We start from the raw sequence: 16,860 nt of genomic DNA on the forward strand, positions 1-16,860 counted from the left end.
TGTATAATGGTGGTTGTGCTCTGCTTCATTTGGCCGCTAGCCTTGCAATTGTGATCAGACAGGCAGTCAAGTTGGCAGGCAAACCAAGGTTTTGACTATATCTGGATGCCTCTTTTTCCTCATTTTTAATGCTGTATTTGATGGTGTAAGACTATTCATGAAAGTGACTTTTGTCACATATGACTTCTCTACGACAATTTCGACATGGCATTTTTAGCAGTATGTATCACTTTAGGGGAGAAACCTACCAAACTGTTTGATATAACCATAAACTCTTTTAAAGACTATACAATGTTACAGCAAAACTTAATTAAATTAGTTATCTAAGTGGGCAAATGGAATTTAATATATCCAAATGTAACAGTTTTATGAATATCACATTTCCACACTACAAGTACTTACACCAGAACTTGTTTATTTTAAATTTTTGTAGCTTTGTTATCTCTCCATTGCATAGTAGGTAGCTAAACACACACCTTCTGCAGGGTTGATAGTGCTATTCATGTACTTTTAATTTTGAGGAACTGCTATATACTTTTTACACTTGATAGCTTCACTCACATGACAATATTATTATTATGTATTGATGCACATACGAAACACTTTTAATATAAACACAGTGGCTATTTTTCCTATACATGTGTACCTGATCATAATAATATTAACTATTAAAGAAAGTTTATAGCAATATCAGTAAATATCTGTGCTCTAAATATAGGATGCAGATGCATGAATAATTACTGTTTAATACAAGTATAATAAATATGTAGCTATTCATATTTATGTGTGCATGTACTGTAACAGTGCTATAGTTTACATTTACTGTGTTAAGCATACATTTTGTTCCTTTGAAAATGTTGTCACAAATTCCTGTAGAAGCTCTGAGACACTTGCTGTATGATCACTGGACAGAACTTTTGATAAGGTGTCCATAAATAATGGTATGGAATTTGTATCAGTCATTAAACCAGGCATCTGAGAAAACATAATTTGGTAGAGGTCCTGAATTTCTTGAAAAGCTGGCATCAGTAACTCGTTTACTTTGTCATTGGCATTTCTAGATATATTATAGTTTTGTTCATCTGTCCTGTTTTCAGAATTCAACCAATCTAATGATTGTACTCGCATTTTAAAATTTAATTTCAGTGCCATTTTGTACATTGGTAATAAATGGAATATTTTTTGTTTTATTTCAATAGGTATTCCATCACATTCAGTGAGTAACTGTTTCAAGTGCTGCATATAAACAAGTGACTCTTCATCTATTAATGCTAATGCTTCTTCAACCTTCCCTTTGTCTAAAAGTGAAATTACCTCTTTCTGCTGCTCTCTAATTTGGATATATGTAACTTTTCTGATAATTGGAAATGGTAAATCGTTTTGCAGATCCTTAAACAACAAATCTGTTAATACATGGACTAGCATTGGCACTGCCTTTATTTGCATAGGAGTGATAATCGAATCCATGAAGCCAACATTAGACAATGTTTCTATATAGGAATCTTTAGACTTTGGCAAATCAAACATATATTTATATAAAGTGGAAAGATCAAACATCATAGCATGGAAGAATTCGTCAAGGTTGTTGAAAGCACGGCCCAATTCATTATCAAAAACATACTGTACAATTACAGAATGAACTTCAACAGCAACAGTGTCATCTTTATTTGTAGCATATGGTAATTCAGTATAAGATAAAAGTCCCATAGACCATAACTCGTCACAGCAACTATCAACATTTTCTAAACTTATTTCCCACAGATTATACAGCAGTGATCTGGGAAAGATAGTGGCAAATGTAAAGCTTGTTACTAGCCTAATTAGTCGATTTAAATCTTTTGGCTTCAAAAAATCCAGACTTGCTTTAATACTAGCAATAGCAGCAAGTTCTTTGTTAGACTTCTCTTCTTTTGGATCAAAAGCAGTTAGTCCATAATCATACAGTTTTTGAGTTACTTTCTCTATGATTTTATCTGGAGAAACACTAGACATTTTCTTGCAATGAGCTTGAAATTGGTTACGTACAAGATTCAATAAAAGTGGCCAACAATGTAAATTTATTGCAAGGGTATGAAGCTTGTCATTTGTAGAGGGTTTCAGTACATGAAACTCTTTTATAGCTAGCAACTCAATTGCTTCAAATGTTGTCATACCTTCTATGGATACTTCACTTCCGCATGAAAAAGTGTTTGTAAGATCATTTCTACGGGTAGTAACAACAATTTTACAGCAACTGAATGTCTTTATATATGCATGTAAATCCTTTGTTTCCCATACATCATCCACAATTACTAAAAGTTTTTTGTTATTACAAATACTTTGCAATGCCTTTGGTAAAGTAGCCATTATTTCTTCTTCAGTCAGTTGTACTTGTACATTAGAAGCTATTGGATTCCATTTCCTTCCAGTCAAGTCATTGTAAATTGACAACAACATGGCAATAGGTCTTACTTTTGGCATTGGTCCCACATGAATCCATAAAAAGCCTCCGGGAAAGCATTTCTTAATGGATGAATGATGGCATAAAGCCTTTGTTAAAGTTGATTTTCCATATCCACCCATACCAGTAACGAGTAGGTTCACATCAACGTTATCACCGGCCTCATCTCTTGTCAGTGCATCCACCATATGGCTTAGAAGTTGTTGTCGTTCAATGAGGTTCTGAGGAAGTGGTGGTGCGTGTGGCGATCGGAAATTAAACTCTAGTTCTAAATTGCAACATATTCGCGTGTGTAATATTTATGTCAACCCATTACAGATACTTAAAATGTACATGTAAGTAAATTATTTTTCTAGCTACGGAGCATTTCTTGTCAGTTATCACACAGTCATTCATCTCTACATTATTAATATGTTGAGAAGCATATGTGTGAATAGTAGTATTTCACAGTGAGTTCATAGAGTAGACATATGTTCAAAGGCTTACTAGCAATTGCTTATGCAACTGTACTAAGGTTTTGCTTGATTTTGAATAAGTATTATCTAAATATAATATCTCTAGGCTTGTTCTATATTGCATATGTAAACCTGTGTTATATACAGTGTAGTATATTCTATTAAAGCATTTCGTTGAACATTTTCTTAAAATGCTTGACTTTTAGATTCATTGAAATTTTAGTTCATCTACATTGCACTATGCAGAAATGATGCATTTGTAAAATTCTGTGAATGCTTTTAGATTTAGGGTCACTTTTAGTAATGAAACACAACTTGTGAAAGTTATTATACTGTTGTAAGTGTTAGATCTCTATAATAATATAAGCACTAACTCTGGGAAGGCAACAAAAAAGCTGCAAGAGTGTATATTAGTAATATAATTATCGATAACAAACCTTCTTTTTTGTCTTCTTGCTGTTTTCTTGCTGTGTGTTGGTGTTCTGCATCTGCCTGAGCTTGTAACTCTTTTGTTATACTGTCTGAAAGAGTTTGAGTAGCGATATGACCATAAGACTTCATTATTCTTAACATGGCATAAAACCCTGTTTCATGGCCAGCTTTTAAAGGACCAACTATGTGTATCAACAGTTTTCTAACTTTATCTGATTTTACTGTTAAGCATGTGATCTCCTCTAATTCATCTTCATTAATAATTTTTTCAACAACAAAGTATTTCAAAAGATCATCAACATCCGTCATAGTGTTACATAGTGCTGCATAATTTTTCTGAAACACCTCATATTGAGTACTCTCCTTGTGATCATCTGAAAGTAAAAGCATATTAACTGTACATGCATACAACTATATCTAGACCATGTAAAATGCTAAGGATTCCCAGGAAGGGTACTGACTCCCTCTGGTGATAACATAATAGGTGGAGAAGTTGTAGTATGGATCAGCATTACACTGTTAAAGATGAAGTGCTATGGTGGCACCTCTAGGTACTATTTTTTGACTGAAGCAATCAAAATTTAGCACTTTTAGGTGATACCATACAGTAGCATTTTAAAGTGCTACCATAGCACTTCAGTTTTAACAGTGTACTGTTATTTATAAATTGCATTATAAAACTTGTACAGATTCTGGGGTCACACCACTAGACTTTGTGAAACTTCTCTTTGCACTAAAGCCATGATTATAGTAAACATTAATTTTATGCTATGCCCTGAAAATAATTTTAAAAATTAAATTATTATGGGAAATAGAGATTACTAAAAAAAGAAAAGAAACAAATGTCAAATATGTTCAGCATGTTAAACTGTTCTAGAACTACAATGGAGCATATCTCAAAGCCTAATACTTAAAATTGTCACACACACAAATTTCTGTTCTAACTCAGCTGTCTGATGGTGATACATGTCTCAACGGATAAACAGAAAAATTTGGTGAGTATACAGAGATTACTGCAACACAATCTCATATTGTTAGTTGATAGTAGCTAGACTAAAATCTATTATGCTCTAAAATCTATTATTCTTTCTGGCAATTCTTTTTTTCTTCACCTAAATTATTTCTATCTATCCAAAAATTACAGTACTCCTGAAATTAGTGCCAGACATAAGCATATTAATTACAGTTTTATATAAGCAACTGCTATATGGGCTCGTATTTGACTGCTCTATTTAATTGACTGCTCTATTAGAGTAAGTGACTGCTCTATTAGAGTATTTCGATCTTTTGACTGTTTTTATGCTGCACTGTTTCAGTGGTGTATTCAAAAGATTTTTGCATCAGACTACATAGAAAACTCACAAATTATTCCTAGAACTCATCCAATTATTCTGGAATATTCCCCAATTCTTTCATCTATTTATGAAATTATACTGGCATAATAGATGCATGCCTACTAATAGCTGCCTTTGCCATATCTGAAAATATAATGCTTCCAATGCTTATACACTCTGGTTGTGATACATGCCTACAAGTTTTTGTGTAGCATTAATTATATATCCTTTCACAGCAGTAGGATTACAAATTTGAAGAAACTTCTCCCACTACTTTTATTAGTTATGTGTCAGGCTTCACAATGTAAACGATACTGACATAGCACCTCTTTAAGCTAATGTAGTAAATCAATATTGTATCCAAAATGGTAATTTAGTTCAAATGGGAAGCAGTATAATGGCTGGGCTGAAAGAACCACCAATACACTATGCTTGTTAATGAAACTTCATAGGTAGTGGAGATGGGGGGGAGGCCAGGGGGGCCATAGCCCCCCAACTTTTATGGGACACTGTTTGCAAGAAAAGATTGAGATACTCTAATAGAACAGTCAGGAGCTGGATACTCTAATAGAGCAGCCACAGTATTCAGAGAAACAGTGTAGCAAGCTACTTAGCTATGTATGTATAGTTATAAATAAGGAGATATAATTGGTGGAGAGAAGCTAGTTATTGTCAGCAGGTAGTGACCTTTTTTTTTTGGTCTTCAACTTACAGCTGGCCTGGCCCCCCCACTCTTTGGCCTGCTCCACCGCCCCGGTGACACTTCATCAATATATTAAGCAAACAATGGTTATTACATTGCCATATTGCTCAGCAATCAGAATGTACTAAACACCCACACTCTAAATGGGAAGCAGTACAATCCTTGGGTATAAAATGGCTGGGCTGAATTGGCATCACTACACCACAAAACAGTAATAACACACCCATTTGATTATTTTCTGATTGTTATAAACACTCCGTCCTTGGGCATCATGTTTACAACATAAGTATAATATTATACAAGTTATATTCCTCCTAGGAGGGATATAACTTGTATATACTATGTCTATTTCTCGTTAATGCATTCCTGAGCACTGATAGCAATGCTATTATACCACTTATACACCTTCTCTTCTCTTTGAAGTGAAGTGTGAAGTAGTATACATTATAGTTATAACGCACCTATGAGGTACTGACCTCCTATTCTCATTAATGCATTCCAAGCATTCTCAGATTTCTTTGATGAAACTGTGTGATCTCTGCTTTAATATAGTGACACTTCACAGGATCAATAGTGGGTTTTAGTTTTGTAAAGTGAGCCAAAGCATAGATCATGGACTTGGGGAAGAAGATAGTTCATTGTTTTACTGAATGAAGAAGGTCACAGGTTAGTTTATATTGCTGTTTTGATTGCATTCTAGTCACATGGCATTGTCCAGACACTGGATGTAGTAGCACTTAATTTATTTGGCCATTAGCGTCAACATATTCACTTTAGTATCATGGTTAGTAAAGTAAGTACTTTAGTACACTTGAATCATCTTTATATTGCTGTTTAGACACCTGGCACAAAGTCACACATGTGTAGTGACTGGGCATGGCACTTAATTGGCTAGGCCATTATAGCACTGTAAACATATTCACTGCTTTAGTTTATTCATGACTAGTGTAGTAAGTACTTTATAGTGCACTTAAGCTTCATTATGAGCTTTTCAGCTCCACTTGGCTTCCTGTGCTTAATTGCATACCCACAATGAAAGTGATCTGCATGCTCGTGTCGATACACTTATGTTCAGCCTCTCAGCAGCGCCTTGTTGTTGCTCTTACAATGTAATCCACAATCGAAATTCACATGGTCCCATATAAATACACTCGCAAAGCATTCCTGCAGTTTCCCACATTTGCAGGTGAGTCACCCAAGTGGAATGTATTAGTTGTAACATGGGCACTTGTGATTTTCCTGAAATATACGCACTTACACTAAGACTGCGTTCATATGCTTGTGCATATATTTCAGGCAAATCACTCATGCCCATGTTACAACTACTACATAATATCCAAATGAGAAAATTAGAAAATTTTAAGCATGGATCGTTGCAATAAAATGTAAGTGTTGCAACATGGAAGATCAGTCACCTCGATCTCAAACTTATCCACTACTTTGTCCATGCCAATTTATTGCTGCTAATTATTATCTAATCCAAAACAGCCAAGCTGTAAAAAAGAGTGCGGCCCTCAAAAAGGCTATGGTGAAAAAAGATGTGAAATCCAAGGTGGTTGCAAAGAAATGGCTTTGATGATAGGTTAATGGTAAAAACTTTAATAACGACAATTCAGATGAATTTGGTGCCGCTTGGTCTTGGCACAAAATTCACCTGAATTGTCATTATTAAAATTTTTACCATTTACCTACCATTACAGCCATTTCTTGGCCGCCACCTTGGATTTCACATCTTTTTTCACCATAGCCTTTTTGAGGGTTGCACTCTTTTTTTACAGCTTGGCTGTTTTGGATTAGATTTCACTTCTTTTTGAATTTGTATACCCCATAGGCCAGCTTTGGGACTTTTTTAACTTATCTTTTTTTCTTTGCCACAGGAAGAAGAAAAGATGAAGCAGATGTACTTTAAATATTTCTGATTTTATCAGTAAATGTACAAATTATATATTATATATAATACATATATTTATCGCAGAACTCTCCATGGTGGTTTCTTTGTAGTTGAATTCTCTACAAGGTAACTTCTTCTAGCTGAACTCTTTACATGGTGGTTTGTTTGCAGCTGAACTCTCTACAAGGTGACTTCTTCTAGCTGATCTTTCTACAGGGTGATTTGTTTGTAGCTGAACTATCTACAAGGTAACATCTTCTAGCTGATCTCTCTACAGGGTGATTTGTTTGTAGCTAAATTCTGTACAGGTGATTTGTTTGTAGCTGAGCTCTTTACAGAATAGTTTCTTTGTAGCTGAACTCTCTACAAGGTGACTTCTTCTAACTGATCTTTCTACAGGGCAATTTTTTTGTGGCTGAATTTTCTACAAGGTGATTTCTTTGCAGCTGAACTCTCTACATGGTGGTTTCTTTGTAGCTGAGCTCTTTACAAGGTAATTTCGTTTAGCTGATCTCTCTACAGGGTGATTTGTTTGTAGTTGAATTCTCTACATGGTGGTTTCTTTGTAGCTGAACTCTCTACAAGGTAATTTTGTCTAGCTGATCTCTCTACAGGGAGATTTGTTTGTAGCTGAACTATCTACAAGGTAACTTCTTCTAGCTGATCTCTCTACAGGGTGATTTGTTCGTAGCTGAATTCTGTACAGGTGATTTGTTTGCAGCTGAGCTCTTTACAAAATGGTTTCTTTGTAGCTGAACTCTCTACAAGGTAACTTCTTCTAGCTGATGTCTCTACAGGGTCACTATTTTATAGCTGAACTCTCTACATGGTGGTTTCTTTGTAAACTGAACTCTCTACAAGGTGACTTCTTCTAGCTGATCTTTCTACAGGGTGATTTGTTTGTAGCTGATCTCTCTACAAGGTAACTTCTTCTAGCTGATCTCTCTACAGGGAGATTTGTTTGTAGCTGAACTCTCTACAGGTGATTTGTTTGTAGCTGAACTATCTACAAGATAACTTCTTCTAGATTATCTCTCTACAGGGTGATTTGTTTGTAGCTGAATTCTGTATAAAGGTGGTTTGTTTGCAGCTGAGCACTTTACAGAATGGTTTCTTTGTAGTTGAACTCTATACAAGGTAACTTCTTCTAGCTGATGTCTCTACAGGGTCACTAGTAGGTACCAGCCTATTATGCTTTTAATTTTTCCTATTATGCTATGCTGCAGTGCTCAAGAATTTTGCCTATTATGCTCACAAATATGCTCAAAATTTTTGCCACAGTTCCCATGTTTTGTTACTTTCTAATGGATAATGACAAACTTCAGCTTATGAACAACTGGTTAAATGTAAAAAAAACACTCATTATGCATTAAGAAATTGGCTGCATTGTAAACTATAAATAACTCTCCCCACTGCCATATCAGTGCCATTGACTGTTTTATTATAATTATTAGTGTACTTTTCTGTGGCATGCATTTTTCTTCCCAATATGCTAGCATTATGCTTGATTCTTTCAGGCACCTATTATGCTCAAAATTATGCCAGCATCATAGGCGGCGGAAAGGGGAGGGCTAGGGGGCTGAAGCCCCCCCTCGGTCTGCTGAGAGGGGGCTTAGCCCCTCTCAGAATGATATCACACCGAAATTATCCTTCTTGGAGTGGGGCTGAAAATCGTGATAAAGATCGAGATACTCCAATAGAGTAGTCACTCTAATAAAGCAGTGAGTGTGTAGCGAGCTATGTAAAGACTTTTATGTAGTTTATCAGGTGAGGTGGAAAGCTATTGTCAGTTGGTTGTGACCTTTTTTTTTTGGTCTCACCTTACCAAACCAGAGATACGTCTGGGTCAGCCCAGCCCCCCCCCCTCATATGAACTACTTCCTCCACCCCTGGCCAGCATAATAGGCCTGTACCTAGTCACTAGTTTGTAGCTGAATTCTCTACATGGTGGTTTCTTTGTAACTGAACTCTCTACAAGGTGACTTCTTCTAGCTGATCTTTCTACAGGGTGATTTGTTTGTAGCTGAACTCTCTACAAGGAAACTTCTTCTAGCTGATCTCTCTACAGGGAGATTTGTTTGTAGCTGAACTCTCTACATGGTGGTTTCTTTGTAGCTGAACTCTACAAGGTGATTTCTTCTAGCTGAATTATCTCTTTCCATAGTTGCATGAACTCCCTACAAGGTAACTTCTTCTAGCTGATCTCTCTACAGGGTGAATAGTTTGTAGCTGATTTCTCTATAGGATGACTTTTTTGTAGCTGATCTCTATACAGGTTACTTGTTTCTAGCTGATCTCTTGAATTCTCTTCAGGATGACTGCTCTATTAGGATGACTACTCTATTAGAGTATCTCGATCTCGCACTTGCTGCACCAAGTTGGATTTCGTGTTATAACTCCGTGGCTTTAAGTCTGATCATTCTACACCATTGAAGAGCCTTTCTAAGATGATTACTCCATCTGTACAGCAATTTTCAAAGCATTACCCCAAGCGGTTTATCTGGTAGGCGTGGCAAGCAATCATTTTGTTATTAGCTAATCTCGATTGCATAATTGTTACACACTGTTGGTTTTTTCATTGTATCTTCCTGGTTTTAGCTTGATTTCTTTCAAACCACAAAAGGTTTGAGGTTCAATAGTTAACCTATTCACCCACCGATTTTCAGCTTCTTGCCATACGCAGTTTACCCTGTAGGTGTGACAACATATTGGTGTTATGTTTCGTGAATAATCGCTCATAACTCTTTGCCTGTTTATCGTATTCCAACCAACGTTGGTACCGAGATGCGCCTTTATATCCCCCTTCTGTGTGCCAACTTTCAAGGCAATCGGATGTGGCGTTCACGTTTTATAGCAGTTTTTGTAAGTGTGCAAAAAGAGGAAGAAAAATAAGGAGAAGAAAAAAACGAAAAACTAAGCCAATTTTTGAAGTCACATATCTCGGGAACGCTTGAAGCGATTTCGCTCAAATTTGGAATGTGGAGTGCTGAAGTTGGAGGAAGTGTCCACAGCAACAATCGTCTTGTTTCATCAAGGCAACACAGAACTAAGGTGGTGCAAAAATTGTGTTTTCGTTCTTCCTGTCAATATACTCACGGGTGTTGCACGCCGGCTTCTTGGGCCGCACGACACACTACCATGTGTCTTGATAAGGTATGGGCATTTGAGATGACATTCTCCTACATTGTGATGTAAAAGATAAACAAGCATGCATGCATTTTTAATTACCTATGGAAATCTATGATAACAAACATAAATACTATGAAACCCAAACCTGATGTAACAGTTGCTTTTTGCACTGCACCGACAGCCGCAGACAGTAAAGGCTCTATCCCTTTTTGTTGCATTACTAGTGATACAGCAGCTTGCATGTCACTAGATTCAGCTGTAATGAAAAAAGTATAATCATTAAGTACAATAGTATAATCCAAGTATCATATACAGTATGGTAGTACAGTATAGTAGGAATCATGGAGTCTTGTGCTTTCTTACTTTCTTACCCAGCCTCACTTTTCCTTCATAACAGCTTGGCAGCATTGGTTAGACATGCAAGCTTGTACATGTGACTCCAACAATTTGTGACCGGATCTGCAAAAGTCCCAACTGAATCTGCTGATTTTTCAGGTATGGTACAGATTTAATTTTGGAAACTAATAGACTGCTCAGAAAGTACCAAAAGTGGAAATTTCTGGCAACCAAAAGTAGCCTTTTTCAGCAACGTTTGATGGCTCAAAAACTTTGGGCGGTGGAGAAAAGATGCCAATTCTGGCAAGTTTATAGTTGCCCATAATTTCCATCTTTGGCATTTATGAGCAGTTCAAAAGTTGCAAAAACTGAAAGTTACCAAAATTGGCAACTATTGTTTTGCTTTGAGCAACCACAACAAATGGTGCTCCAAAGCTACCAAATCTGGCAGTAATTGTATTTTTACTGATAAAGGACAATAAACACATTGATTGTGGGATTTAGTTTGCCAAAAGTTACCAAAATTAAGTGGAAACTTTTTGATGCTGAGAAATTAGTGAGCAATTCAAACGTTGCCAAACTTGGCAACTTTTGGTTGTCAGAAATTATCAGTTTTGGCAATTTAGCTATTTCTGGCAACTAAACATATCACTTTTTATGCAATGCAAAATTGGAAATTTTTGCAACCAAATTGGCAAGCTCTTAACTACACAGAATTATCATAACTATTAGACACTTTTCAAGTTGGACAAAGATTACCGAAACTGAAACTGTTCTAAAATTGGCATTGTCTGTGTTGCTTTGAACAACAACTAGATGGTGCTTAAGTGTTATCATACTTTAATTATAATATGCAATAAATGGGTTGATTTAGTAAAAGCAAGTTAATCAGTTTCTACAATGTAGAAGATTGAAGTTAAGATTGTCCATATTACATCCGCTTCTTAATGACCCTTTTACACCTACGCTTGGCCAAGGGTGCAAATTCCTTGCATCGTCGGTTGTTGCAACTGCTTTCTTCTTCTTGTACAATTTCATCATCAACCTCCTCTTCATTGTCTGATGATATAGGAGATAGAGTAGCCTCTATTTGTTCTCTTCTCTCCCACTCTTCTTTAGCTTCCTCCTCATCATGACTTGGCACTTCCACAGAATTGCTATTGGAGCTACCAACTCTATTGCCATTGCCATCGAGTTGTACTTGATTCTTATATAATATTAAGTGAAGCATCTCATATTAAATTGGGCAATGTAAAGAGGTGTTGCTTGAGAGTGTAGGAATTGCATGTGACCCATCAACTACAGGGCAAGCATTTATGAGCCACTATCAAGGTGCCAGTGATACCGTGACATACTATGCTACTGATATTTTTTTAAACTGTTCAAAGAGTCCTGACGAAGCATAGGCATCACCTATCTTCCTATATACAGTAATTATTAACTGGCCTTGCACCGCCTATATACTGCTATCTCTTACTTAAGAGGTAAACCAACAACTTTGTAGCAAGCCATGCAAACAGTGAATATCCATTGAATTTTGAACCTGTATCTGAGAATCTAAGTGAGGTCAATAATTATGGGTTATAAACAATATCCTGACAATGGAGATTATCAGAAATTTCAGACTCTAGTGGCATCAATGACCAAGAAGATTGCAGACTGTGAAGCTAAGTTGGTACCAAGAACTAGTTATCATATTCAGGAAGGTTGCAGACACCAAACAATGACAACCCCAGAACTTGCTGGCTATGGGAAGAGCCAGGGCATGTGTGTCACTGCTGTCCTTTATATAAGGACAGGCCAATTTGTTGCTGACCAAGACAACCTCAAGAGCTGTTCAACACCCTACTTAGTACAATGTGTTAATGGTTACATTGGCAATACACCGGTCAATTTGTTTGGTCGATTCTAGTGAAGCCATGTCTGTGATACACTTAGTGAGACACACACATCCTGCAAATATGCACCGTATATGACCATATAGAAGCCCGGGCGTTTATTTCCTATAAATCATTTTTGACCCGGCGTTTAAACGAGACCGGCATTAATTTGGACCCGGGCGTTTATTTCTTACTAGCCACTCGTTGAGAATGACAGGTGCCAGTAACAGTACCTACGAAATACGAAATCCATAGCCCATCACGTACATAAACCCATTCGGACTCCTCTGCTGGGTGAAACATTGGAAGTCGGGCAGAAAGATGACCATGATAAATATGCTATGGCCATCACCAGAAGAGAAGGCATAGTCGAACAAGACAAGACATCATAAGACTGGTGACGAGACATCACTGTATAGTTAGCAGCTGACATGAGTTTAGAACCCCTTTCAGTGCATATCGTTAACACCCTGGCGTTTAAATGAGCCCCGGCGTTTAAATGAGCCCCGGCATTTATTATTATTATTATTATTTATTATGACAGTCCCCTAGCTGTACCTGGCGTAGATTTGAGCCCCTGCGTGTATTTGAGCCCGGCTTTAATACGGTCATATACGGTATATCTGTACGTGTATTTAGTAGTATTCTTGATGTTGTGGGTCAGACCTAGTACTTATTGATTTTATTTTTGATCTGTAGTCCACAATATTACTGTGGACTGTTTGCTAGGGGCAGACTTCATGAAGCACCATACTGCTCTTCTAGACTGCAACTGTAACACATTATCAGTATGTTGAGAACCTAGAGTGGCCATTCTTATTGCTCTCAAGTGACTACCTGTGTTGTGTAAGGCTTTGCGTGGTGTCCACCTTGTGCAGTCATCACGGGACTTGGAAATCCCAACAAGATCTGTACAAATTGTTGTATAGGAACAATTGATGCCTTGAGCATAGCCAGTTCAGTCATGCTTGTTAAACCAGTGGAGATCTTCCTCATCATTGCAAATAGCATGATCTTTTGAGTTCGTGCTGTAACAACCTGGTTACAGCTCAAGTTCTCGATATTAGTCCATCCCCAAACACAGTTTATAAAGGAATGAGCTTGGGCAGGTGACACCAGAAGATGATGCATCGTTGGTTTGTGATGAAAACATGGAGACTGGCCATCTTTGATGATCTTCACCCTTCCAAACCTGTCAGAAATTGGTACATACTTCTTGGCCTTTCGTATGAATTCTCAGATGTTTTTGGTTCATTTTATAGGTCCAAAAGGCTGCACCACAACTGTCAGCAGGCCCACCCATTGATCAGCCTAGTAGACTAAAGAAAATTGAAGTCAGTTGCTTACTGGGACACTTCTGAAAATTGATGGTACTCTGGACTCACTGGAGTGTCAATACTTTACTATCCTTGATTTAGCCTCTGGTTCCTGAAAGGTTGCTGTGGAGAAATCTTACAAGGAGAAAACTGTTTCGTCCACAATGAATGAACACTTTGAGTTTAATGACATACCATTTGGTTTGACTACCACGTGCACTTTCCAGAGGCTAATGGAGTGTGTCTTAGGATGAATCTATGAATAGTGCCTTATTTATTTGGATGACATTACTGCCTACAGCTCTTCCTTTAATGGGAACCTACATTGCTTTTGCAATGTCTTGATTGCCTATGGGAAGCACGTTTTTAATTGAAACAGTCCAAGTGCTCCTTTGTTCACATGGAGTATCCTATGTACCTAGGGCATATTGTATCAGCTAATGGCATTACCCCTGATCTACAGAAGGTGGTTGCAGTTGTCCAGTTTCCCCACCCTAAGCCATACCGACAATTCCTAGGCCTCATGAACTATTATCACAAATTCGTCTATAATTATGCTAGTGTTGCAGAGCCATTTCATGGAGCCCACAAAAAATTCAAGTGTGTGTCAACATATCTTTGATGTCCTAGATTAGAGCTTACTAGGCTATCAGACTTCTCTCACCCTTTTATACTCCATTCTGATGCTTTTGCCAAAGCCATTGGTGCTGTTCTCAGTCAGCTTCAATCAGGTTAAGAGACTATTATGAACTGTCAGATACAGTAACAAAGGAAGAACGAAATTACTCCAGTATAGAATGTGAGGTATTGGCTTTGGTGAGTGCAGTGAAGAAGTTCCACCCTTACCTCTATGGGTTCTAGTTTACACTGGTGACTGACCACACCTCTCACTTCATTGAATGATTTCAACAACACTGGTGGCTGACTGGCAAGATGGCTGCCGTATTGATAAAGGTAAGGCAATAGCACATGTTCAGTATTGTATGGCTATCAGCATGTCAAAGGTTACTTTTCTAGTGAATTAGAAGTATTTTTAAACCAGGCGCGTGCCCACAGCCGGCTGAAGGCCGACTGTGGGTGCGCGCCTGGTTTACTGAAATTGTTTTCGTAAAAGTGTGTGTTTGTGTGTACCTATCTATGTTTGTCTGTACGCACCCACATGAGCAAAATCGTTAAATAATGGTAAAAGCAGCTTTTACGTAAGAAATAAAAGTGAAATGAAGTCTATATTAAACTTCTGCACCGGTGAACTTTTCTCTGAGGTGGTTTCTTTTCGGCAGACTGAAATACGGGTGTGGCGACTTTCCTCAGACTACCTTCCCCTTGAGGTTTTCAGGTGTTTAGCAACTGAAAAACAATGGTGCAGGCCTCGTACACTACCAGGAATAGCCTATCGCTTCGAGTTAAAAGGGGGCGTATCCCTTACGTATGCGAAACGAAAATGAAGAGCAGCTTTGAGGCTTTGTCGAGAGAATTTGTGGGAAAAAACACGTTAGTCACACTATAAAAAGTGTAGAAGATACTTCTGTGCGTAATATGGTGGTAAAAGCAGTTTCTTTACCAAACGCTTCCTTAGCAGTGCATAGCAACATAATTGAACAAATTACCAATATTTCATGAATTACAAAATATGAGAATTAGCTAATAATATTATTGCCCAACCCAAAACTAACCCTATCGTAAAATATTAATAGTAATACATAGTTGGTTAATTCATAGTAGCATATACTGTCTATAGTTAATTCCAGATGAGTTAGCTAGCTGCATGGCGCCTTGTTTTTAGAAGTAGCACAACATCAACTTGTTGTGAAAGAAATAGCACCATAGCTGTAGCTACTTTTCTGCTACACGTGACTAAATTCATCATTTTGGCAGTCAGGCAGGCAGTAGAATATTCCATTCAGTGATTAAAAAATCTGTAGCAACTTGACAAAAACGTTTCAAGTTAATCTGAAGGTACTTTTGAGCTCAACCAATACTGTCATGTTGAAACCAAAGCAGACATTTGGGTGATGATGATTTATCTTAAGCCATGCCCGAACCTTCATCATCCCTACTATACAGTACAAAAGTACAACTGTACTGTACACTACAAATCATCTACAAGCCTTATAGCTATTTAATCTTTGACATGCTAGAACCATTTAGCCACCATTGTACCCTTAATGCATTACCACATTATTATTCTATACACAACGTGCAAAAAGAAAAGGTGCTCATTTAGTTGTTACTTAAAAATGCATTATAGAGAAAGAGTTTTTGGTATTTATGGTACCTTCTGATATGCCTGGTATATCTTTTGCAACTTTAGATATCATAGCTTCCATGGTCTGTGGATCATTTGACTGACTGCCAGCTATATTATTATATATAGTAAAGAAGTGTAAACACAATCTGATAAAGTGTGACGTACTACTACACATACTGTAGTTTGTGACAAAATCCCTACATTAGTATACATGTAATTAAATCTGATTCTATTCAATGCAAACCACATAGCAATGTTGTAATACCACCATTCATTCATTTTATTTCACTGCACTTCTTCATAAAATACATACATTAATTTTAGTTATGTTTATGCTATAGCTATGTATTCTAAAACTTACCTATTAAAAATGAAGTGCCCAAAGCCCTTCACTTAAAAAAAAAAGCAGCTACATGTGGTATATGACAAACATATTCAGAGGGCTCGTAATAAACCTCCACTAAAAATGAGCTTTGTTCTGAGAAGGCTTACTGACAATTGTATCAACTACAATCATTATTCATGCTGTATACGCTCCTCCAACTGGTATGGGCATTATGCAACCAAATAGTGTAAGTATTCTAGGCTACCAGAAATAGCATATCCTTTCAAGATAAGAAAGGGCATGTCCCTTCCTTCTGTAGACAAATATTGAGAGCAGCGTATTGGACATTGTATAGTATTGTGTCAGAAATG

At 37.2% G+C, this 16,860-nt stretch overlaps 1 protein-coding gene across 1 annotated transcript in view; it reads right to left on the bottom strand.

The window, feature by feature from the left end:
• Positions 1–557: 557 nt before the first annotated feature.
• Positions 558–16,860, bottom strand: part of LOC136252033 (uncharacterized) — a 34,187-nt gene continuing 17,884 nt past the window's right edge. The window contains exons 12-15 of the mRNA XM_066044370.1: positions 16,192–16,272; positions 10,530–10,640; positions 3,333–3,701; positions 558–2,708 (exon numbers count right to left, since the gene is read on the bottom strand). Of these exons, the coding sequence (XP_065900442.1) occupies positions 820–2,708; positions 3,333–3,701; positions 10,530–10,640; positions 16,192–16,272 (2,450 nt within the window). The 3' untranslated portion in view covers positions 558–819. The remainder of the gene's footprint in view (positions 2,709–3,332; positions 3,702–10,529; positions 10,641–16,191; positions 16,273–16,860) is intronic.

The sequence above is a fragment of the Dysidea avara genome, chromosome 4 (assembly GCF_963678975.1).
Source record: "Dysidea avara chromosome 4, odDysAvar1.4, whole genome shotgun sequence".
Classification (NCBI taxonomy): domain Eukaryota; kingdom Metazoa; phylum Porifera; class Demospongiae; order Dictyoceratida; family Dysideidae; genus Dysidea; species Dysidea avara.